Raw genomic sequence first — 24,625 nt, forward strand, 5'->3', positions numbered from 1 at the left:
GCAGTCTTCAACACACCTTTCGAAAGTTGAAGCACTTCAGCCTTCACAGTCGGAATAAGAGTAACCCCGTTGTATGACCTTTATATCTGCCCTACTCATGGGAACAACAATGGATCATTTACTTACACTAAACAAACAAAACATTGACTAGCCTATTAGATTTATCTCATTGACTGTAGAAAAAAACAGTGCAAATGTAAGTACCGCAGTTGCCCCATGGAGTCACTTGGCAATAACACTCCGGAAAGCTCAATAGAATAGGAATAACAGGGAACAGAATAGGAATTGTAACCACAACCATGACATTTACACCTAGAGCCTTTCCATTTATATTCATTTCACTATGATGGACAATGAACTTGGCTCCGCCACTTGCTTGGCGGAACTCAACGCCTCGCTTTGCCTCGACACCAAAGCAAAGGAATTAAAATAATAATTTCATTTCCTCAAGTCAAAATTAAACTCACAATCTGTGGCGTTTACAGCATGACACGCTTGTGCGCTTGCACCATGACTGGCTCAATTAGATAGAAATTGTTTTTATTCTATTGTCATTATATAAATTATAAGTAACAAAATATATACCAGGCAACAGCTTCACTGTAGACAAAACCAGCAGTGGCACGTCGAACTACTTCAAAGCATAAATCAGATCCATCCATACTGAAATGAAAATGAAATATAATTATAACTTATTTTTTATTTATTTTTGTATCTAAATTATTTTAACGATTAGCTCATATAATATGAGCTAATCGTTAAAATAATTTAGCAAGAAAAAATTGAATAAAAATAACCAAAAAAAAACTTAATAAATAATGAAATTCATATGTTTATTTTTTCTTCATTATGAATTATATTACCTTTGACCACATGATCAAATGAAAATAACTAAACTAATTCTTCTAACTGCAAATATAATATATATCAATTAGGCTTAGAAAAGATAATTAATATTGAAAAATAAAATTTTAGCTTCTGGGGACTAAAAACGTATGGATGTTATGCTTGTGAACCTAGTGTTAAGACACTCCGTTCCCATTAAGACACTTCCGTATCCCATTTCCATCGAATTTGGCACTACACACAGGGTGGTGGAACTCCACGCTGCGTTTTGCTTTGTTACCAAAATGTGGAAATAAAACAATAAAATATTGAATTCCCCAAGTGGGGATCGAACCCAGAACTGTCGCGTTTCCAGTCACACGCTTGTGCATCTGCACCACAACAGCCTCTTAATATAATATTATTCTTATATTTATACATGTGTAGCTTGTTATAAAAATACAAAACACTTACTATTCAAAAACCATATACAGCATTCCCTCGGAGCTGTAGGTCTCTAGCAGTTCAACAATATGGGGATGTTTTAACATATGACATATTGTAGCCTCTCGTTTAAGATCTGAAAAAAGTAAATAAAAATATTGTAAAAAACCGTATATTCTTTTTCTGTATCGCTATATGTGTTAGAGCTCAAATATAAATTTAGCATAACTAAAGCTATAATGGTGTACACTGTACATACATAAATAATGAGGCACAAAACTTTTTTTATACATAATTTTAAAGGTATTTTAAATTTTTATGTATTTTTTTATTATTAACTGTCATAATTTCGAGAACTCCGCACTGCACCTTGATTTATCAAGAAAAAAATAAATAAATCCCTTTTCCTAGAGGAAATCAAGCCATTGTATTCAATCAGATCTGTGTCGAGCTGTGCTGTTTAAGCATTAATAATCTTGTATGAGTCAAAAATTTAAAACATCTTCATATATTATACATGAAACAATTTCACTATGAAATTTTCATATATTATACATATTTAAATTACATAATACATATTTAAAACACAAAGTACTTACTAATAAAAAAACCCAATATAATATCTTTTAACATTTTACAATGACAAATGTGTTAGCAAGAATTATAACCTTCTTGAATATAGTTTTATGTGATATCCCTCATATAACAGTATAACCAGACACAACCTACTAGTCAAAACACTGTGTTCTCTGCTTTTTGCTCAAATGTTGAAAAATTATGTGAATGTGGCAGAACTCAATGCTTTTCTTTGTATAATTGTAATATAATAAAAATTTAATTGACATTGCATGTAATATAGTTTAGATTTTAACCAGATTCAGAAATACATTTTCATAACTTCCATTTCTTTGATACAAGACAAAGCACAGTTTTACTTCTCCATATCCAATATCTCAAGAATTGGATGGTATGTGGGGAATAGTGTTTTAAGTATCTATTATACTTTCTGCCTATTCTTCAATACAGAATGAAATAAAAAAAAGAATAGTGTGAAAAAAAATTGAACTCTTCTTACCTGCAGTACTCAATCCAGGACTAGCAGTAAAACGAGCAACATCAACAATCTTTACGGCAAACTGCTGTCCAGTTTGTCTGTGCACACATCTTCTGACAAGGCTGAATGGACCCCTTGAAATTAATAGTGCTCATATTTTATAAGATGAACTTAATTTTGATTTGATGATTTAGAAATTTAGAAATATTGTCAGTTTATTTCTAGAACATACTTCAAAGGTTACAATAGTCAAATTAGGAGAGTTTATACACATTTTTAAAGCTCCCTTAAACCTACACTTGGATTTCAAGTGTCAAGCACTGCTCTGAGTTGATTCTTCATAAAAACTGATTTTATTTAGATGAAACTTTACAGTAATATATCTTATATATCAGAATAACACATTGGCTATAATCTAAGTTTAAGTGGGCCAGGCATCTAGTCATTAATATTATTAGTTTCCTTTTTAGAGTATTTATACTGATCTTATTTTTACCTAAAATAATAATTAAAATATCCTCATGTTATATACACAATTTTCAAAATCAAAAATATGTGCTTTAATATTAAATGATGACTACCTTTGCCTTCCACAAATTGATCTCTCTTATAATATGCTCAATTAAGTCTTAAATAAATCTGTAGCAATATACATTCTATTTGTAGCAATATATATTCTATAACTCAATAGCTGAACTGAACTGGAAATAGCTTTAGTATTTTAAATACAAGTTATTTATATAATTTCAAAAACTAATTACAATTTATGAATTTAACAGATTCTAATAAGAAATTATATTAAAATTTTTGGAGTTTTATTCAAATTGTTTTGAGTAAAGGAAAATATTTTATCCTAGATATCCAAAACATGAAGTGGTCTTATAAGTATAAATTTTAGGCTGTAACACTAAATGTAACTTACTTGCCAATAATTTCACACAATTCATACACATCATCAAATAGCACTTCGTCTTCAGCCATTTTTACCACTGACACAGTGCACTATATTTCAGAAAAATGCAAAAAATATCATAATCGCATTGCCTCAATCCCGAATGTAAGAAGGTTACGCCCAGCGTCGAAATATCTAAATAATAATAGGTCTTGATTTTTTTGAACGACAACTATTATTCGATTTAATTATTTAGTGCATTAGTAACAAATCTAACACAATAACCCGTGATTAGACGCGAAAATTACATTATAAAAGGTGAAAAACTGCGCTTATTTGCTCCTCTCTTTCAAAAATTTGTAAATACGTAATATCACAATAAAAACATTTAGGTTGAAGTTATATAGTAAAAGATTATTAAAATTCCGTGCTGATTAATAAATGTTATAATAAAAATTAAATCATCGTAAAATAATTTCCCATCTCTTATTTTCTATTTACTCTTGACATTTACTACGTGTTGCTAGCTACAGGCGTATGGATTGAAGTTTGCTGCTTAAACCATTTTGTGTTGCTATCCTAAAATAAAGATGAACTAAATTTTTCGAACGCTTCTTCTTGTAACTTATTAATAATTCATGTTAAATTATTAATAAGTTATGAGAAATACAGGATAACACTTTCAATAAAATATGTGATACAATAATATATTCTTCTCGTAATACCTTTCACAAAGCTTTTATGTATTTTTTCAGGTTTATCGCAAGAAAATTATATTAATTCACCAATTGAATCACTTTTCAATAGTTTTTTAGTTGTACAGTCTATTTATAAACAAAGAATAAAGACTAAATTATTACGACTCACGTTAATCGATTCGATTTAATTTATTGTAACTGCGATCAAAGTTACCTCGACATTTATAGAACAATCGTTGAAGTAGGTAAAAACTGGTTTTTCATATTAGACTGCTAGTTGGATTCACAGTCGTAGAAGTAAAAAAAACAGGAAAGGTTACTGGAAAATTAAAAAAGTAAACTACAGTTTCGGCTTGGTAATTTTATTTTTAGCTTTTTAAAATAATAATTTATTATTATAATAGACTTAGTGAGTATATTTTAAAGCAATAAAGAATATTATGTACAAGATATATCTAATACAAAAAAATAAATCTACGTTATTTTTCTAACATATTTAATATAGGTACATATATAAAATCTTAAAAGGTTGTAATTTGTTTAATACTTAAATGAATACGAAAAATTCTTAAGGAAAGAAAACGATAATAAAAAATATACAATTATTTTTATCTACTGGAATATGTAAATTCAACATCATCAAATTATTTTTAATTGTATCTCACATTTGCATTTAGATATATTTAAATTTTTCAATTTTTGCAGCTGACATTGGCTGAAGTGACTTTTTTCTTGAAATAATTACATTCAGGAACGGACAAAATAAACTCAGAATCTGGTGTTTTTGTTTTCCACGATCTATTGATATTGATTTTGTATCTGCATCTGTAGTCTAACTCATATATTTCAAATGAGTTTTGCTAAAAAAAAACAAAATTAACATTATAATTAATTGTGATGAGAAAGACAGCAGCAGCTGTGTAATGGGAATATGGAGATCTAGTGTTAAGACACTCCGTTCCCATTTTCCGCCGAATTCTAAAGGTATTGCAGTGTTGAGTGGGGAAATTATAACGCCGCACTTTTTCTCGTTACCAGCACAAACATAAAAATACTATTTCCGCGCTCTGGTATCTGGTATATTTCATTTTCTCGAGTGGGAATCGAACCCACAACCTTTCGCGACTGACATCGCACGCTTGTACCACGACTGGCTTCACTGGCCTTGCTGGACTTAATCTATTGTTATTGTTAATATAAAAGCATGTTTCTAGGTAGGTATAGTATTTTTTTTATTCTTAAAACTTAGCACTTAAAGGTCCCCTCCCTGTCAATGGGTACCTACGGGTTAAGTCAAATCGTTGCGCTTGCGTGCTGTAAACTTAATACATAAGTTTATAGGCACGCACCACGCACTTTAGGTCCTTATATAGTTTATAGTCATAAAATAAACTTGCATTAGTGTCACTTTTCTCTTTATATCTAATTCATCTTCGATCAGATATGGTTGATAATTATAGCAATGTGCATAATTTTTATTACAATAACTAGCATACCTCAGTAATAGCAGACAATTCTTTTAGATCTTTAACTGGATATTGGCATGATATCGTTTTCCAATGAACGTAATATCTGAAAAACAAATATAAAATTAGTTTAAGTATTGTTTGTATTTATTCACTATAAAGATTCTCAGAATGGCGCATTAGTTCTTAGAGACAATCCTCGTCATTGGAATGTGATAAAAAAGTGGAATGGGCACCTCTACTCGCAATGGGATACAATGGCGTCGACTTAAGATAGGTTCCATTATGAGAATGCTTTCAGATTCGAAAAGGCATTTTTATAATGCTTTTAATTGAAGTACCTATTGTACGATTATAAAAGGTATTTGAAATTATATTGATTTTACAGGATTGACACTACAGGAATATTGACACAATATATATTTTTATTACATAAGAGAAATAAATTTTATATTTTTAAATATACATAAATTGGTATAAAAAATACATTAAAATAATACTAATTATTATTAATATTGTAGGTACGTAGGTTGTATAAGTTTGTGAAGATGGATCTTTGTTCTACTTTCACGCAAGAACAGCAGAACGGATTTAAATGAACTTTACATCTGAATTTTGTATAATCTATATATATAAAAGGACTTGTCCTCACTGACTGAGGTAAGACGCACGCACAGCCGTAACCGCTGTGCGTAGAAACGTGAACTTTGGACAAATATTTACTTTCGTAATCTGTACATCCACTAAGAAGGGATTTTGAAAAATTTTAACCCTAAAGGGGTTAAATAGGGGTTCAAAGTTTGTATGGAAAAAAAATTAAATCGGCACCGATTTTTATAAAATTTGAAATTTAGATTTTTAAAAGTATTTAATTGAACACGTGTTTCATCGTTTTCTAGAATTCTCCCCCTAAGGGTGCAAATAAGGGGTTGAAAGTTTGTATGGAAAAATCTGTAAATCGCCACCGGTTTTTATAAAATTTTAAATTTAGACTCTTTAAAATATTTCATTGAGCACATGTTTCATGGGTTATTAGAATTCACCCTTAAATACGCAAGCGAAGCTGCGCGCGTCCGCTAGTTTATCTATAAAGTAACAATAACTATAATCGGGCGAAGCCGCGTGCCAGTCGATGATTACCATACCATACCAATATGTACATATTTAAAATTATTATAACCTTTTACGTTGTCCTTTAGGTGATGGCATTGGCTCCCATGAAATTCTTGCTTTTATTTTATGATCCAACCAAATGAATTTATTTAACTTTACACTTTTTATAAGTTTCTCGTCCTTCCTCCGCGTGAGAGCCTCTGGAGCATTTGCTGTGGGAAGATAATGTAAACATAGTTTAAAAGAAACATTATATACAAACCTTCAAGAATTTCGTGAATATGTACAAGGAATTCATACGAAAATCGCGTGACTTCCCCGAACGTTCTCCACGCTACTCTTATGCATTTTTAACGACCAAATACGTGCAGCGAGCGTGTATCGTATACGAGTGAAACATGCGTACATGCAATACAAGTGAAATATTATTGAAATTTCAAAAAGGCAGGTGAATTTTAAGCCAGAATACCTTCCGCAATGCTGGTTGTGTTATAGAAAATAGCGGCTTTTTCGCTTCGGAGTTTCCCCAAGCCGAATATACTGATTGTCTGGACTTGTAAAAAGTACATCGAATTTGGTTGTAAATCGCTTATTTCGACGAAGGTTTGTTCCTGAAATAAGATGAACATTTAAAATTAAAACATGATTAAATACAAATTAATATGACTTTTTGCATGGGTGCCAGAATGAAGAAATGAAAATATTAATAAATAATAAGTCATTCCCTCGAGTGGGGATTGAACCCACAATTGTCACCTTACAGTCACACGCTTGTGCCCGTGCGCTATGACGGCCTCTAAAAATATAAAATGATCAAAATTATGCATTTTAAAAGGGTTATTGGTCTTAAAGAGGTTATTTAATGATTTTATTAATTCCATTCTAGTGGTTTGCACTCTCATTACCTTAGGAACTGTTTGATGATTCACAAGAACAGAATCTAATTCACCGCCTAAACCTCGAACTCTTCTGCTCCAAAAAACTTTGTAGCGCATCACCGGCAAATCTGATTTCGGCTCTTTCCATTCCAGGCGAACGGTTACTGTGTCTATTGTTAGAACATAATATAAAAATTAATATATAAAAATAATATAATAATTAGCATCATCATGTATTCCGCACACAGTAGATAGGCAGAGGGAACCAAGTGTTAAGACACTACGTTCTCCATTTTTAGCTGAATTCTGGAAGCATTGCGTTTTGCATCCACACCAGAGCGAAGAATATGGAAATATTAAATAATTCATGTTCTTATGTAATTCTAATTGAAGGATTCCCCTTACGTACCATTATTTGATCCTATTGGCAAAACTTTCAATTTCTTGGGTGGTGGTGGCGGTCTCGGTCCTTTTCTTGGTGTAAATGGTGAACTTGGTGCAGAATATCCTCGTGTACCAGATGCACTAATAGCAGCTACGCGAAAGCGGTACCACCGCCCTGGCTTCAGTAGATCTTTGAGAGATACTTTAGTCCTAAAAAAATAAATAATTTGATAAATTTTAAGTTATGAAATGTATCTTTCTCATACAAAATAATTACATCGAATCTTTAAGGGATATATTTCTCTATGGAGCTTTATCCTCGTCGAAAAACCTACACCCGAATAACTAAGCTGAGATTGACAGTGACTGACATTTTACAAGATTATTTAAGACAAGTAAACAAAAAATACTATCTGAATCTGTTCTAGGAAAACAAACAGGAACAAAATAAGTATTGGCGTAGTCCGTGCTCCAACATGTAAAATCAGTGCGGTTAATGCACGCAATAAGGAAAAGTGTTTAGAAAGTTAATTGCATTTTTATAATCGCTTCAGTATGTAATGATTAATTCGGTAAATTACAATCGACAGCTTACGAATCGTCTAATAGTTGGTTATACAAGCATTGCTTTACAAGTTTCATAGGCGCTATAATATAGTATTTTACTTTCATATTTTTAAATAGCATATTTGCTAAAAATGTTTTGGTTATTTATAACAACAATTATAATATTTTTTTTACTTTCAGACCAGAGCGAAAAGATGGAAATATTAAATATTTTATTTCATCGAGTGGGAATCGAACACACGACCTTTCGCGTTTACAGTCACACGCTCATGCCCCTACGCCACAACTGGCCTATAATATATGTAAAGTACTTAAATGTAAGCAACGACAGATGTATAGGACTAAACTAAGCCTCACCAAAACAGGCACACCGTCGATTGTATTTTAATAAGTAACGGATCAAATCATTGTTTCGCCGTTTAGCATAAGTGCCTATACATAAATATTGTTTACAATATTAAAAATAAAGCCATCAATAACTTTTTATAATTGATCATAATCTAATAAACAAAGGAGATTGAAAAACTCAATAACAAGGACTATTCCATAGCCTGGGATCCGGGTTCGATTACCGATTGAAGTGCCTGTGCCGGAACCGGCATCAGTTTGTTCTGTTATGGTTTTACGATTGCTATTTATGTCCATGCCGATTCTGACCTTCATACAAAGTATTACGATGTTAACTTTTATATAACAACAATGCATTCATAATTTTGAATGTACACAGAAAACGTGATGAATCGATAAGTTTTACGCAACAGTTAAAAAAACAAATCAGTTTCACGCTGTATCCCGCACACAACACGGCAGGCAGAGGGTAGCTAGTGTTAAGACACTCTGTTCACTTTCCGCCGAATTTTTCAAGGCATTGCGTGTTGAGTGGCGAAACTCAATGCTGGGCTTTTGCTTTGGTGCCAGAGCGAAGAAATGAAAATACTGATAAATAATGGGGGAGTGGGGATAGAATCCACAACCGTCGCGATACAGTCACACCCAGATTTAGATTAGGTACTGTAAGTTACGGTAGAGTATGAAAGTGTACCCGCGGCTTCGAAAAATGCAGAATGATGGACCATCGTGGGGTTTTAGTGAGTAGGATGCAGAAGCATGAGTCTCACATAATCCACATCGCATTTCACCCGGCATGTGGATACCAGTAAAAGGGTTTCGCCACGGGAAAAAAAAAAAAAAAAAAAAAAAAAAAGGTACTGTAAGTTGTTCGTGTTGGAATTAACACGTTTATATATAACAAGTAACACCTCGCATAGATATACGAGTTTAGACGTGCGTATGAATGTAAGAAATGATGTAGGTGGTAAAACAAATTTACATTTCATAAATTTGTCACTTAGAGGTCCTGGTGACGCGGTTTGTGACGTTTTAGCACATATAAAAAACCCAAGTGAAATAATCTTAAATTTTTTTTGTATTGTAAATATTGTAAAATAATAAAAAATATTAATAGAAAACCAGAATTACGAAGGCACTAGGCTTCCCTCATTATTAAATGAATTGACTGGGAACTCCTACCATAAGCGTTCGTATACCGGGTACACATACACAGCTATATACCACCTTCAATCAAATACACTTTTCAGACTTATAACATTAGTAAAGATTACTGAACAAATATTTCTCACTTATTGGTCCTCAATATTAGGTTCCAATCTCCAAGTCTTGATTCTTCATATTTTGGCCCTACATGGTGCTGCTCTTCCAGTATGTAGAGAACGCGACCTGGTACAGCCCTCGCTGCATCGCCCACTCCATCAGACCACTTTATTTGTACAGCTCGTCGTCTCTCCTTAGCTTCTTCCACGACAGGCAAGGCTGGCAAACCTGATAGTTTTACAATATAATATATAAATACTTGTAATTAATATTATTAAAATTATCTTTACTAATAATAATGGGAAACAGAACACAGAGGTTCCCTCTGCCTACCCTACTATGTGAGGGATACAGCGTGAAGGAATCCCTAAGTAATAAAAACGTAATCTGTTCCTAACTTTCTAATAGTACCTACCTATCGTTTACGCTTTATAGTTCTTATAGAGTAGGCATAACAGAATGATTGTGTAATCTCTTTAGTGTTCAATAGACAGTGTTTTTGTCTAAGTACTTGTTCCTTTGTATTCTTCTGTAATTTCATTGCATAAGACATGACAATTTGTTGTATTACGACATTAAAAAAAGTTTCTATCTATATCTAATCTTAAAAGATATTTATTATCTTTATTGGTTTTTATATTAAAACTAGCAGCCCGCCCGCGGCTTCGCCTGCGTGAACTACGTTATTATTAATTTCTGTCTCCATGAGTACCTACGTCCTATAAGTGACGTCCATGCAAAATTTGAGACTCCTAGCATTTGTAGTAACGAAGTTTCATACAAACTTTCAACTCTAAAAACAACCCCTTAGAAGTTGAATATTGCAAATTCCCGTCTTAACCAGCACCTACGTCCTATAAATAACTCCTATGCAAAATTTGAAACTCCTAGCTCTGGTAGGTTCTGAGATTTCGTGATGAGTGAGTGAGTGACCTTTCGATTTTATATATATAGATTAGGCGAAATGTAGGGATTGCACTGTCTTTACATATGGTTCTCTCTACATACTCTGCGAAAATACTGAAACTGCTATTAATTTAACCTGGTACTGTTAGTAGATCAATGGGCTCGCTGCACATAGAACTGCAGCCAAGTTTGCAGCACCGCTGAGTGCCGGTACACTGTGAGTCTTGATTGCAGGCTTCCACGCACGCTGCCATCCATCTAGGAAATTCACCTTCCGGACACGTGCCTGGCTTCCGTTCTTCTGATCGGCATGTTGAACGACACTGTTAAGATTTTAAATATGTTTTTATCATAATTATGAGGCTTAGAAGGAATTAGAATTGATTGACTGATAGTTAATAATTATATAGGTATTACTTTCTGAATTATACATTAGTTTCATTTACTCTTAATTTTCCTCTTCTCTTTGTAACGGTGAAACTAAGAGATATACAGACCTAAACCCTATGGATTCTATCCCAATGTTTATTACTTTAATTTTCACAAAATCCTGACGATAAGGCACTATTTTTAAAAAATAAGGAAAAAGGCCCAGTATTTTGATGCTAACTTCTCTGACTGCTAAAGATATGCAATGTACAAAAAAATGTTTACCTCACTTGACTAATTAGTATAATTTATACAATTCCAACAAATAAATTATAATTCAATGGAATAATAAGAAAAAATGTTTATATACGTAAATATATATACACTAAAATATGTATAAAAATATATTGTCTAATTCAAAGAAAGCTCAAGAGCAAGAACACTCAACGACAGACAGGTTCATTAAAAGAACACAATTAACGTCCTCGCATTTGAAAACATAATAGTTCCTTTGAAACTTTACGTGACCTAACTATGAAACGCTATTCGTTATAATAACTCTTACGTAGGTTGGAATAGGAGATAGATTTGTATGAACAAATGTCATTAGGATATAAGAGTAAGTTAGTAGGTCTGATATATGGGTACGTGATGTGGTTTAATCATTTTTGTGCTTTATTATTTTAATAAAAACTAGCGGCCCGCCCGCGGCTTCGCCTGCGTGAACTACATTATTATTAATTTCTGTCTCCATGAGTACCTACGTCCTATAAGTAACTCCTATGCAAAATTTGAAATTCCTAGCACATGTAGTTTTTGAGATTTCGTGATGAGTGAGTGACCTTTCGATTTTATATAGATAGATGAAAGCAAAGTTAGGTAAATTATAAAGTGTCTGACTTCATTTGAATCTATAGATATAGATATTCATTATAAACCTAATGTTAGCTTGTATCAGCGACTTACATAGAAAAGGTTAAAGTTTTGTTATGAATCATATGGACTTCCATAAATAAGCTATGCGAAAAAAAAAAAATTGAAAATGTAGTCTAATATATCTAATATTTTAATAAAAACTAAAACAAAAATATGTCCACAGTATTTGAATATTTAAATATAATATATCATTGATAACAGAAAATATTTTACAATATGTACCAGTTCTTAATTCAACAAAAAAATCATTGATAATTCTGGAGCCAAAAATATATGCTCGTTTGCTATTAATTAAAACACGAACTAATTTGCGTACAAATTACTTACATTTATTATAGAAATATTAAAGATTTGGACTAAAATAATGATTAATAAAATAAAAAGGACTCATTTCGTTGGTGACAAAATTTTGTGTAACTATATCTACATTTCTTTAAGACTTACTCGATGAACCAAATCAGTTTTTCATTAAATAACACTTTTCTTTTTCTTCTTTCTTTGTGTTGAATATCGGTAATCGTCGCAACTTTTGCGTTTATTAAGCCTATTTTAGGTAAAAATAACATTTTTTTTGATGAAAATAAACATTTCGGCTTCAAAAAAACTTCATACATATACATGGTTACTAAAAACTTAAGTCTGTCATTCAACACGTGTTTCCCTACACTTTCACTATAGAACCCTATGTCTACTTCAAGACCAACCCTTTCATAGGATTGCTATTGCTATGACCCTTCCTTTTATAGACTGTCTGAGAGCAGCCTTAATGGCACAACTTTTGTTATTTTTTCTATAATTAAAAAAAAAAAATGTTTCAATTTCTCCTTCTCACTTTATAATCTTGAAAACAAATTCAGAGTTAATTCAGCGAAAGAAGAAAAACATCTTAGTAGGTATATAGGTAGAGAAGAGAACTTAACTGTTAGTTAAGTTATACGTAATTATTATAAAAATTGGTTACAGAATTTTTTTTGAAAATGAATTACTAGTTGCATTACTAGATTACTAGATTAATTTTCTAGCTACCATGGTTAAGGTCTAAGTGTTGGGTGGTTGGCTGACGACTACATGTAAATGTTTTGTTTAATCTACTCATACAAATTTTACATTTCAAAGTGAATTCGAACTTACAACCAAAGTGCATAATGAATGCCGATAAATTTAATTCTTTGCTTTTTTTTGGTGGAGGGAACCTATTGTTAAGAAGTGTCTGTCTCAGCGGAAAGTAGTAAGCCTTCCTATATTCCGCCAAATTCTGCAAGCATAGGTAGTATTTGCAAATCCGATTCAATGGGAGCCGAACTCACAACATTGCAATAAAATATAAAAATAATTTTATACAATTTAGAAGAAAACTATAATTTTTAAATTTAATTACAAAAATGTATTATTAAATATTTTAGGTTTCCTTTTTATAAATTATATTAGCGAAACGAATATTAAAAGCGTATTATTTACGAGGCTTGTAATTTATGTTTTATATTGTCAATTAACGTTAAAAAGATACTCCCAATATAACGATCGTTGGTAATTTGTTAAATAAGTTGTAGAGCGCTCAAAAGTTTTACGATGCGTAAGTATAGAATGATAATAAATAATTGTCTTTAAAAAAATGTACCTATTCATAACTATCTATAACTCCCTGCTTCGCTCAGCTTGATATTCTTAATTATCTGTGATATATATTTAGTTTTAGGAGGGAACCTAGTGTTGACATACTCCGTTCCCGTTATTTTCGTTTCCCACTTTCTGCCTAATTCTTGAATCTTATCAGCCTTTGCAGCCTTAAGCAGCCCCAAGCTTGGGCCCTTGCATCACGGTTATCTTTAGATAATTAATCAAAATTATAAATTCACATTATTGCAAACGTAATTATGTCCGTATTTCTCTTCTTCAGTCGAAGCATAATTTGAAATTCTTAAGTGTAAATATTTTTATACTCCTACCTAAGGAGGATACGCAGAGAGGACCTAATGTCAGGGCACTCTGTTTTCCGATTTCCGATCGAATTCTTAACTTTCCGTGTTGAATAATGGAAGTTCACGCCTTACTTTGTCTTACTAAAGTGGGGAAATAAAAATATTATATTCTCATTCGTGGAGATCGAATCCTTAGCCATAAATGTTTAGATGCTATCACTGCACCATGATGGCCTCATATAATTATCTATTAACACTAGAAGTGCCGAAGATTGAGACCCCCCTTGAACCGCCGTCGTGACAAATTTGTCCCATTCTACTTATTATGTTGATTGTTGGTATAATACAAAAAAATATTATTAAAATAATGCGTAAAATATGTAGACCATCTTTAATAATCAATTCTTATTCTTTAACAAGCATAAAAGTACCAAAAAACAAAACACAAAGAAAGAAACAAATATTTCAAATACGTTCTAAGGTCGTGACAACTAACTGAATAACTCTTACAAAATTTTAAGTTATTGAAATTAGTTAATATTATTATTAGGCCAAGTAATGCATTAATATATTCTTCATCAGTGACACATCACAGATGATTTATAACATTGCATAGTAATGCCTCCAGAATTCGGCGGAAAATGCCAGTGGAGTGCATAGCACTAGGTTCCCAGGTTCCCTCTACCTACCCTATAATTGCCCACATTTGGTATCGAGTGTTTTTCTGAAATTCAAGCCTAACTTAGTCATCCCTTCATCTGATACCTCACTTGAACTAGCGGCAAAATTTCGTATTGACACCAATTTTACCCTACTTTTCAGGCTATTATTTTTTAAGATTTATACATAAATGTATAGTTTTCAGATTTTTTCTTGTATTAGTACTACATGTAGATGCTAGCTGCCAAATTTCATAATTCTAAGTTAACTGAAAGTACCTTATTAATTTGATTCCCTTTATAGTGTCGAAATACACGTTTTTTACTATATAAATGGTCATATCTTTTTTTAAGGGCGCTTTTTCAGGAAATCAAGGGATTGTAGATCGTCATATAGTTGATATTCATATACTCATATGAATATCAACTCGATTTGTCCAAGCATTCCTGAGATAAAGGCACAGACAGACGGATGGACAGAAAAATGATCTTATAAGGGTTTTTTATTTCCTTAAAACCTACAGAACACTAAAAACTTAGGCATTGACTGCTAAACCTACTATTCAATTTTTTTCCGCCCCCGCATCGCCCTTTCACCTCCACCTCGTCCCCGAGGCATGAAAATATGTCAAATTATACCCTCAAATAATAAAATAATAATGGCGGGACAAAAATGACCCAGCGGCAGTTCTAGGTATATCTAATTTTTTTTCAAAAAATATGACTGGTATGAAATTATTTATATTTTTAATTAAATAAAGGTGTAAAATTGGTAATACTAAAAAAATTTCATCAACATAAATAAACAAATAAAAAAGTTATATACAATCAAACTTGCGTTTGGGACAAAAATGGGACGGCGGCGCTTCTAGTGTTAAAATATAAATAACGCATTATCATAGATATAGAGACATAATATAACTGTAAAACTTTTCTCATTCGTTCATATGAATGAAGATAATTAAATATAACATCATTAGCGATATCTACTGAAATTTTACATACATATTCGACAAGTAAAAATTAAATAACTTACACATGTTATCGAAACCAGTATTTTATCTTTATTGAAGCAGCTGTATGTATGTAGCTTCTTATAGAAATTATTGAATATAAACCTACCAATATCTGGCTAATTATATTAAAAATTTTCATTTATCTTCTGGTAAACATCATTTTTTGAAAGACTAAGTATTTTCTTTATTTATTAATAACTAATATTATATTATACAAATTACTATTAATATTATCTATGTATTACCTGCGATCTAGTTTCCTTGGCAGCATCTACGCATATCAAATCACAACGAGTCTTCGACAACGGGTCAGTCTGCAGTCTTGAAAACCTCTTGGTCTTGGTGGAGGATCCAGGAGTAAACAACACAATGGCAACAACCAGATATGTGAACGCTTGCATTTTGCTAGCTATTTTAAATCTTCGATTATTTTATAGGTTTATATCATCTGCAAAAAACTCAAATCAATCTATTCTTAATGAAAGGTAATAAAATATACGTAATGGCTAATAAACTCGAACTTTATACAATCTGTCTACATTTAATGACGATTAAGGTCTTTTATTTCAGAGAATCATTAAATTACAAGCGGTATTAAAATTTTATTACATTTATGTAATTATATTTAAGTATACCTAACGCTTTAAATTTGTAATATTATGAACTATATTGTTTTTTTGTTTTTATTTGGCAGTTGGAATCACATTTGATCTATACTATAAGATTATTTATAATGTCTGTTTATTTATTATTTCAGGGCACTAAAAAACTAAAAATTAAATATTTATATCCAAATACTAGTCACCTTATGCAACTCCCAGAATATTAATCGATATTACCAAATATCAAACTAAACATATAAATAATCTCATGTCGATCTCAAAGTGTCATTGAACCGTCGTCCAAAGGAATCGAAACACGCGCGTTCACGGCGTTCGAATAGCACGGCAAGACTGACTGCGCGTACGCATACACTACGTGCCCCTCATTAATACTCATCGTCGATGCTTTCCTGTGCTGCTGCTATGACGGAAGGCTGCAAGCCGGTTTCCTAATTAAAAAATATATGTACTCTTCCTGCTGGCTGGTGTCAGGTCAGTGTGAGCCTTTTGAAATGCATTCAATTGAAGCATATTATTATTATATATTGTTTTCGAATTATATTAATAACAGGTTTTACATATAGCTGTTTTTTTTCAGATTCACGCTATATTCTCTATATAGCTGGGTAGGCAGAGGGACCTAGTGTTAAGACACTCCGTTCCCCCACTTTCCGCTGCTCTAGGCTTTGCGTTATCACCAGAGCCAATAAATGAAAATAACCAGGAATCGAACCAACCACCATCATCCTATACCTGCTCTTTAGGTATATATCAAAACAAAATATGAAAAAATCTAATGTAAATTGTTATTCAATCAGACATTCCAATCAATGTGTAACACAAAAGACGATTCCACCGAACAGAAGGTCTAATTAAGCCCTCGAAGGGCATCCGCCGCTGCAATCAACCGGTCGTTGCTACTTCGTCTTCGTGATTTATAATCTTCTTTTTAATTCTTTTCTTCTTTTTTTTGGAAAGAAAGCGACTAATGAGAAGCATCGGTTTGTTGTGGTTCGTTGAAATGTGACCGAATAAATTACTGTGTCACGTTTTAAGATATACCTCGAGCTTCGTGCAGAATTGATTTTTAAAAGTTTTACTATATCTAGTTAAATTTTCTTGATAATGCCAAAACTTTTTTAAGTAGCTTAAAATGTTATTAATTATGCTGTAAGTATTTTTTAATTTAATTCGTAAAAGCAAAAAGTAGTTTTAGCAATTTTTTAGATATCTATTGATCAGCTTTGGGCTGTATCCCGTACATGTATACTTATACAGGAGGGTAGGCAGAGGGAACCTAATGTTAAGATACTCCGTTCCCCACTTTCCGCTTAATTTGTCTAGGGTATTACGTGTTGAGTGGCGCAAATCAACACTGGACTTTTGCATTGGTGCCAAAGCAAAAATTGAAATTATTAATTAATAATAATTAACTCCATCGAGTGGGAATTGAACCTACAGTCGTTGCGTTAAACACCCTTGTACCCCTGCGTCACGATAACCTCATTTAATCTTATCTATTTCTATTCATCTTTTATAGTTTTTGCCAGGTAAGCCGAGAGAATAGTATAATCAATCCTGTTTCTCACTTTCCTTTTATTTAAAGCCATTGCGTGCTCGGCGGCAGAGCACAAGGGCGCCAGTCGTTTATCGTAATTTTTTCAATCATGAATATGTGAGAAGACAACTATTTTTAGTTTTGTTTAATAAAATTGTTTTACAAGCATCGCACACCGCAACATAATTGTTTACTCAAATATCATAACAACATTAACTTATAACTTAACTTTTAACAAAACTTAACTTTCTCATATCCAGGTGTTAACACCTTACATACCTTTTTTAACCCTATTCTGATCAATATTAAAGCATTATAATTATTATGCCAAGAAAGTAGTCTTAAAATTCAATATACTTGGTTTATACTTACTAACTTAATTAAATATCTTAATAGGAACGGAGTGTGTGTAGGTTCCCAGGTTTCTTGTTCCTTGTTATGTGCAGTATATACCGTGAAGCTACAAAAAAGCTATGTAACATCAAGTATATGTTATATTATTTTTGAAGAAATATGTCATACAGAAGTTTAACCTCATATAAATCATCTTTTTATCTTACATTTATATGAATATAAATCAACACTAAGCACTTGTTAAGTTGTGACTCATTTGGTTCTAATTAATTACACAGTAAGACTGTAAGAGTACAGTCAGTGACATTGTATTGAACGATGTTTTAACTTATAATCTATACTTGATATTATAAAATTATAGAGTGTGTTTGGTTAAACGCGTCAATCTCAGGAACTTTCATATTGAAAAAATATTTTTGGATTGTATATGCCATTTATCATACTTCTTAATTATTTTCAATTGACAACTCGGGTGAAACTGGAGGTAAAAGCTAGTGGTTTTATGAAACATTGCTTCAGTCTAACTAGAACTAAATATACTAAAAAAAGTTAGAAATTATTTTTACGCACATGATAAAGTTTGGTAATTTCAACTTAGTTATTGAAAAAAAAGTTTTTCTCATGACTCTTTCTGTAGTTAATATAATATAGTGGTTAATATAATGTAGTTGTCTTTTTCCATTAAAAAAAAACACTGAATGTCTCAAAAATTGGGCGGTACTTGTGAAACTCGTGTCCTGATACTGTTTCCTCTGCCCACCCTGCCATTCCTGCTTTATGGGGTACAGCGGGAAGGTAAATAAATGTACATACATATTATATATTTATTCTCCAGAAAATTATTTGAAAAAACTCTATATTATATGTCGGCGTGGGAGATAATTTACTTAAATATTGGGAATAAATTCATAATTAGTTAATTAATTACAAAATATGTTTTAAGGAGTAAAATTAAAAATAACATTTAGAGTTAATAAAATGCTGTAAATATTGAATTGATGGTTTTGTATTTGTCAGTTTCCGGTGGCGCCATTTTGGGCGCGTCACCGTTGTCAATGTCATTGTTACTTTATAAAAGGCCACGCGGGCGTTGTACGCTCAATCGAGGCTCTGCCACGGCTCGGAGCACTACTCGTGCTCCACTGCTGGTTAACCTCGACTATTTTAATTATGAATGTTGTTAAGACCTATTTGTAATTGGACTGGACTGGAGCAGTGAAAGGTGAGTGTTAGTACTGTAAAGGGACCCTTAAGCCTACTCCTGGGGTCACAAGTCCCAGGCACTGCTCCAAGCCATCATTTAAAGAATAAGATAATGTTGTTATTATTTTCCTTGTAATTTACTATGTTTCCAGTTATTGTTTGGTTTATTTATTTGTTTTAGATTTACCTATTTATTTAATTTAGTATTTCGAGTAGAACCAAAGGCCAGGACATGGTCGGGGGTTCTACTCGTTTATTTTTAATGTTTATTACGCCTTTTTAAATCCGACATATATAACTGGGAAATTTTAAATCTCAGTCATCGTGTACAGGCAAGTTATTAAAAAATAACAATAACAATAGAATGAAATAAAATAACAATAAAGCATGTTCACGATGACTATACATTATTTATATCATACATTCATTTAAACTGAGCGTGTAATTCAATAAAGTTATTGAAGTACATTTGGATTAATGTGTTATATTTTTTATTGGTTTATTATTTTTATTGGATATATTATTTTTTATATTTTAATTTTAAGCAAAAATAATATTTTTTTACATTTTTTTTTTGTATAAAGTAAGTAGATTTTTTTATACAAAAATTTAGTAAGTCTCTATATTGACATTTAACTCTTCGAATCTCTATTTCATTCAATCTACGAACAATAATTAAGAATTATATATTTCCAACATTTTTCTAAGCAACTGAGTGGGAATCGAACCCAACCAATCACGCTTATATTCAGTGGGTGACCCACTGCACCATGATGGCGTCAAAATTATAATTTAAATCGTGTGATAGAATGCATATGGAATGGCCAAATTCCATACAATTTTATAATTTTATAAAACGACTAAAATAATTTATTATAAACTACTGCCTTATAAAATAATGTGTAATACAAAATTACAGTAAACAACAGGTTCCTGTGTAACGCTCTATCTCGCATACCATCAAATATTCAATGAGCATTGAATTCTAATATTTAAAGCATCCTTTTAGTTTTATAATTTTTCTTGATAGCCCAAACTTCCTTAGGTTAATTGTGAGCCAATCATATGTAAGCCTAAAATACATATATTTATACGCTTTCATATATTGCATGAGGAAATAAATGAATATTATTTCTTTAGTTCAATAGTTGCGGTAAACAAGGTGCATACATAATTTATTTATACTTATAATAAAATGGTATCGGATCGTTGTCTGTACACGGAAAACATGTAAGAAAATATGCTATTAATGTAATGGTACCCAAAATTATGTTTTTTTTTTTCTTTTTGTCTGTTTATCTGTATGTCTGTTTGTCTGTGCGTTTGTTCACGCTAATTCCAGAAACTACTGATATAAGTGCTAATATTGCTGCTAATAAGTGTTTTATTGAATTGGCAAAAAAAATAGCTTTCAATGATTAAGATGCAAAAATTAAGAAATAATTATTAAGATTATAAATGACAAATTGCGAAGTAAAACGTGTAGTACAAGCGGGCGAAGCCACGTGAGGGTCAGTTTTATAATGTATTTGTTTGTATTTTTGTAAGTAAAAAAATATTTTTATATTGTTTTTATTATTTAGTCCTAATTAGCCATTACTTTGTCTTTATATGTATCTATACAAAACTCTTAGAAAGTTGAAATTTGTCCTGTAGGTAGACCTTGGAGCTTAAAGGGGTGCTCCCCAAGGTTAAGGACCACAAAAAGGAATGTTTATGAGGGATATACATTTTTAAACACTAGATCAGTAAATCAGTAATTTATTAATAATAATTTGTATAATAATACTATAATTATTATTCATTTATTAATCCTAATGGCAATACTTTAAATAAGCGTACTATTAGGACAAAACGAAAAAAATATATAGAAGAAAAATGTATGTTAGAATAAACAAGCTTAGAAGGTAATTATGTAGTTACCTAAAGTGCCCAATTGACTTTAGTAGAAAAAAAATAACATATTGTATTTAACAGAAACCTAATTTTTTTATATTATAAATTATTTTAAGTATATTTTTCCATCATTACGCTCTACTCTACATATAGCTGGACAGGCAGAGAGTGTCGAGACATTCTGCTCTCCACTATCCTCCAAAACTCAAGACATTTCTTGTTGGGTAGAAGATCTCTACTTACTTTGTATTGCCATAGCGTGAAAATGAAAATATTGTGAAAATCGATACCACTACCTCCGCGCCAATGCGATTCCACTCCGCCACGATGACATCTATAATAATTTTAATAATAATATTCGATTCCTGTAATTAAATTTCGTTAAGGCTTCGTTTACGGAAATCGTTAATTTATTATCTTTGGTTTAAGATAAGTTTTGAAACTTATCGTATCTACATTTGACGTAAAAATAATTTCTTGGAACTAAAGTTTGTTAGTAATAAGTATTTTATTTATATTTTACAAAAAAATATAATCTATTCATTATTATTAAGAATCTATTAATTAATTAAATAACATTAAATTAGAATTTGATAATACTTAAATGGTTACCCTTAAATTAACTAAATAAATATGTATGGAAGAACAGAATAAAGAAAAGAGAGAAAAAGAAATTAAATATCCAACAAACAATAATATATTGTTAGAAGTTATATTTAAGAAATTAACAAAAAAAAATATTATTTCATAAAATTAAATGTAGTACAATCCAATCAATCCAATGTCTTTTAGAAACCGTCTGTCTACGTACTTCATAACTAAGATTACTTATCAGTTTGTATATAGCCAAGTTAAATTCTTATACGAATGTTACAGCTTTTCATTCGCAATTCTAAACAATAATTTTAAAGATTTATTTACCAGCAGCAGTAGTAGCTGCTGCGGTTGTAGCTGCAGCGGTAGTAGCTGCAGCTGCCGCCGTAGTAGGGGCTCCAGTAGTGGGTGGCTGGCTGGCTCCAGGTCCTCCAGGTCGATTACCAAAACCATTCGGTACAGCATTCAAATCGAAAGTCCATTCACCGTTTCTTTGGAACATGGTTAGGTTCATGCCGTTGGATGGTGCTGGAATATAAAGATATTTTATATGATTTATTTTTTAGTATTAATCAATTTTGTTAGTATTTTTTTATATACTTAAAGCATTAATCAGCGAAACTTTTTAGAAAATTCTCCCTACCGACGAAATCACAACCATCGTGTAAGTGCACTTGTACCTAAAACTTATAAACGCACTACTAATGCGGCGTTGAGTTCTGCTTTTTCACTTCCATTGACTTCAGTGGAATGGAAAGTCTTAACACTAGGTTCCCAGGTTCCCTCTGCCTATAGCAGGGTGTAATGTCGAATAAAATTTAAAGCTTGAATTTTATCACGAGTGAACACAGAACTCGGCACCAATAGGTACACGAGTTTGAACTGAGAAGATTCACAATAGAACGTTATCAGGTATTTCAAACAATAGCTAGAAAAACACTATTGTTAATGTTTAATTCCAGTGTTTATAATATGTGTAAAAAGTAAATGAATAAGAGGAATAAAATCACTTTTCTTGTCACCATTTCATTGTTATAACACAATTCCTTATTACTTTTATTAAGAGAACCACAAGAGAAAATTAAAAGGTGAATGATTGTGGTCTTACAATTGAGTATCAACGAGTACCTAGTAAATGTTGTTGAGAGTAAATTATAATTATTAAAAAATAATCTGATTCACGCTGTATCCTGCACACACAGCAGCAGCAGCAGCAGCAGGGTAGGCAGAGGAAACATAGAGTTAAGATATTGCGTTTTCCATTTTCCGCCGAATTTTGGGGCCGTGCCTGTTAAATGGCGGAACTTAGCACCTCAGCGCTTTGTTTTTCCACCATAGCGAAGAAATTGAAACATACATTTAAATATATTTCATTTGCTCGAGTGAGGATCGAACCCGCAACTAGTCGGACTTACAGTCACATATTTGTGTCCTTGTGACAGGACTGGCTTCAAATCACAATATACCTATATGTATAATGAGAGATTTCTTTTAAGCACCACTTTATATAATAAAGCCAAGAAAATCAGAACATGCTCCTGAGGTAAAAGAAAAATTTCAAATATACGAATTTTTTGCATCTGTTTAATAAAAAAATCTGACAAAAATAAAATTGGCATGTCACTTACGTAATATCATATTAATAGCTGCCGGCATATTCCCTTGTCGCCTTCTGGAACCAGGTGGCCGTCTCGTGGTGCGAGTACATGAACACCAATCATCAGAGTCGAAGTCTAAGTAGTCATCTTCGGTGCTGGCGCTGGTTGTAGTCGATGTGGACGAGTCGTCATCGTCGCAGATCAGGTCGCAAATGAGATCGAAGAAAAAAGGCTGAAATTATCCTTATTTTTAAATAAATCTAGATTTCTAGAGTTTTCTAGAGTAAAGTCATGGAGACCATCGTGCCTCAGTGGATCAACTTCTGAATGTAAGTAAGCTAAAGTTCTGTTACATAATTCGTAATATGTGGAATTAGGGCGAAAAATGGAGATGGAGGAAAGTACGTATTTGTAGGGGTTGAGATTAAGGGTTGAAATAATAAATTTACACTAAATAATAAATAAAAATATGGCCATACACACACCACAGCCATATATAGCCACTTTTACTATACATGACATATTTTTTTCTAATATTTATAATAATTTTCTTAAAAATTTAGAAAATCATATAATTATCATATTAAAACCAATAAACAAAACTAACCTTGGAATAAATGAAATTAAACTGCACTAGCATCACAAGAAAGAACACGCCAACGCCCAGCGAACCCATTTTCTTAGTATTTTAGTAAAAAAACACTGCAACGGTTCCTTTCCTGCTTAAAACTATGTTTTTCGCAAGATGCCTGAAATATTAATAGGTGCTTAGAGCATAGAGTAAACAAGTGGTTAACTTATAACAAAGGCTATGAATAATTTTGCTACGGTCTATTTAGATGTATTTTAGTATTGGGTTTTCTTTGAAATGTATGCAGATATACCTATACTAAGTACATATTTTTGTTGACCTTGTCAGTTTCTATAACGATAGCGCGTCCGATTTTTTTTTTAAAATTTTTATATGATTGTTCATCATGTTTATGATTATTAGCTTTTTCACGATTTTCATTAGAAAATTAAACATTATTATCACATATTATAATATATACTTGTTCTGGTCTAGTTAAGACGAACATATTA

The 24,625-nt window shown here is 31.8% G+C and overlaps 3 protein-coding genes across 15 annotated transcripts in view; all 3 read right to left on the reverse strand.

Moving 5' to 3' along the window:
- CASK (peripheral plasma membrane protein CASK) overlaps positions 1 to 3,738 on the reverse strand; it is a 207,182-nt gene extending 203,444 nt beyond the window's left edge. For all 11 annotated transcript variants that reach the window (XM_085207483.1, XM_085207482.1, XM_085207480.1 and 8 more), the window contains exons 1-4: positions 3,246 to 3,738; positions 2,345 to 2,457; positions 1,300 to 1,405; positions 586 to 663 (exon numbers count right to left, since the gene is read on the reverse strand). In XM_085207483.1, coding sequence (XP_085063609.1) covers positions 586 to 663; positions 1,300 to 1,405; positions 2,345 to 2,457; positions 3,246 to 3,304 — 356 coding nt within the window. In that variant the 5' untranslated portion in view covers positions 3,305 to 3,738. The remainder of the gene's footprint in view (positions 1 to 585; positions 664 to 1,299; positions 1,406 to 2,344; positions 2,458 to 3,245) is intronic.
- A 521-nt stretch (positions 3,739 to 4,259) lies between these two features.
- On the reverse strand, positions 4,260 to 16,704 carry Kal1 (anosmin-1 Kallmann syndrome 1). Of its 3 annotated transcripts, none has more exons than XM_085207637.1 (10): positions 16,543 to 16,704; positions 15,983 to 16,185; positions 10,975 to 11,161; positions 9,962 to 10,160; positions 7,780 to 7,964; positions 7,398 to 7,540; positions 6,962 to 7,103; positions 6,560 to 6,704; positions 5,410 to 5,485; positions 4,260 to 4,773 (listed from the first exon to the last, which is right to left on the reverse strand). In XM_085207637.1, the coding sequence occupies exons 2-10, from the start codon at positions 16,136 to 16,138 to the stop codon at positions 4,606 to 4,608; spliced, it is 1,401 nt and encodes a 466-aa protein (XP_085063763.1). In that variant the 5' UTR covers positions 16,139 to 16,185; positions 16,543 to 16,704; the 3' UTR covers positions 4,260 to 4,605. The 3 variants fall into 3 exon arrangements, with proteins under 3 accessions (XP_085063763.1, XP_085063764.1, XP_085063765.1); XM_085207638.1 differs by having other exon boundaries at positions 15,983 to 16,195; positions 16,543 to 16,699; XM_085207639.1 differs by lacking the exon at positions 16,543 to 16,704 and having other exon boundaries at positions 15,983 to 16,206.
- Positions 16,705 to 21,199: 4,495 nt separating this feature from the next.
- On the reverse strand, positions 21,200 to 24,323 carry LOC146539872 (uncharacterized). Its single transcript, XM_085207516.1, has 3 exons — positions 24,150 to 24,323; positions 23,573 to 23,774; positions 21,200 to 22,472 (listed from the first exon to the last, which is right to left on the reverse strand). The coding sequence occupies exons 1-3, from the start codon at positions 24,216 to 24,218 to the stop codon at positions 22,264 to 22,266; spliced, it is 480 nt and encodes a 159-aa protein (XP_085063642.1). The 5' UTR covers positions 24,219 to 24,323; the 3' UTR covers positions 21,200 to 22,263.
- Positions 24,324 to 24,625: the final 302 nt, after the last annotated feature.

This window comes from Heliconius melpomene, chromosome 3, assembly GCF_056956725.1.
Source record: "Heliconius melpomene rosina isolate 202511_hmr_F chromosome 3, ASM5695672v1, whole genome shotgun sequence".
NCBI classification, from domain to species: domain Eukaryota; kingdom Metazoa; phylum Arthropoda; class Insecta; order Lepidoptera; family Nymphalidae; genus Heliconius; species Heliconius melpomene.

Excerpts from the sequence above, each read along its gene's own strand:
- Kal1 (XM_085207637.1), bottom strand. The coding sequence starts at position 16,138 with ATGCAAGCGTTCACATATCTGGTTGTTGCCATTGTGTTGTTTACTCCT. Across the intron at positions 7,541-7,779 it reads GCCAATAGGATCAAATAATG|ACACAGTAACCGTTCGCCTG; the intron begins GTACGTAAGGGG and ends TTCTAACAATAG. Across the intron at positions 5,486-6,559 it reads CCTAAAGGACAACGTAAAAG|ATATTACGTTCATTGGAAAA; the intron begins GTTATAATAATT and ends TTTGTTTTTCAG.
- LOC146539872 (XM_085207516.1), bottom strand. The coding sequence starts at position 24,218 with ATGGGTTCGCTGGGCGTTGGCGTGTTCTTTCTTGTGATGCTAGTGCAG. Across the intron at positions 23,775-24,149 it reads TTAATTTCATTTATTCCAAG|CCTTTTTTCTTCGATCTCAT; the intron begins GTTAGTTTTGTT and ends GGATAATTTCAG. Across the intron at positions 22,473-23,572 it reads AGCTATTAATATGATATTAC|CACCATCCAACGGCATGAAC; the intron begins GTAAGTGACATG and ends TTTATATTCCAG.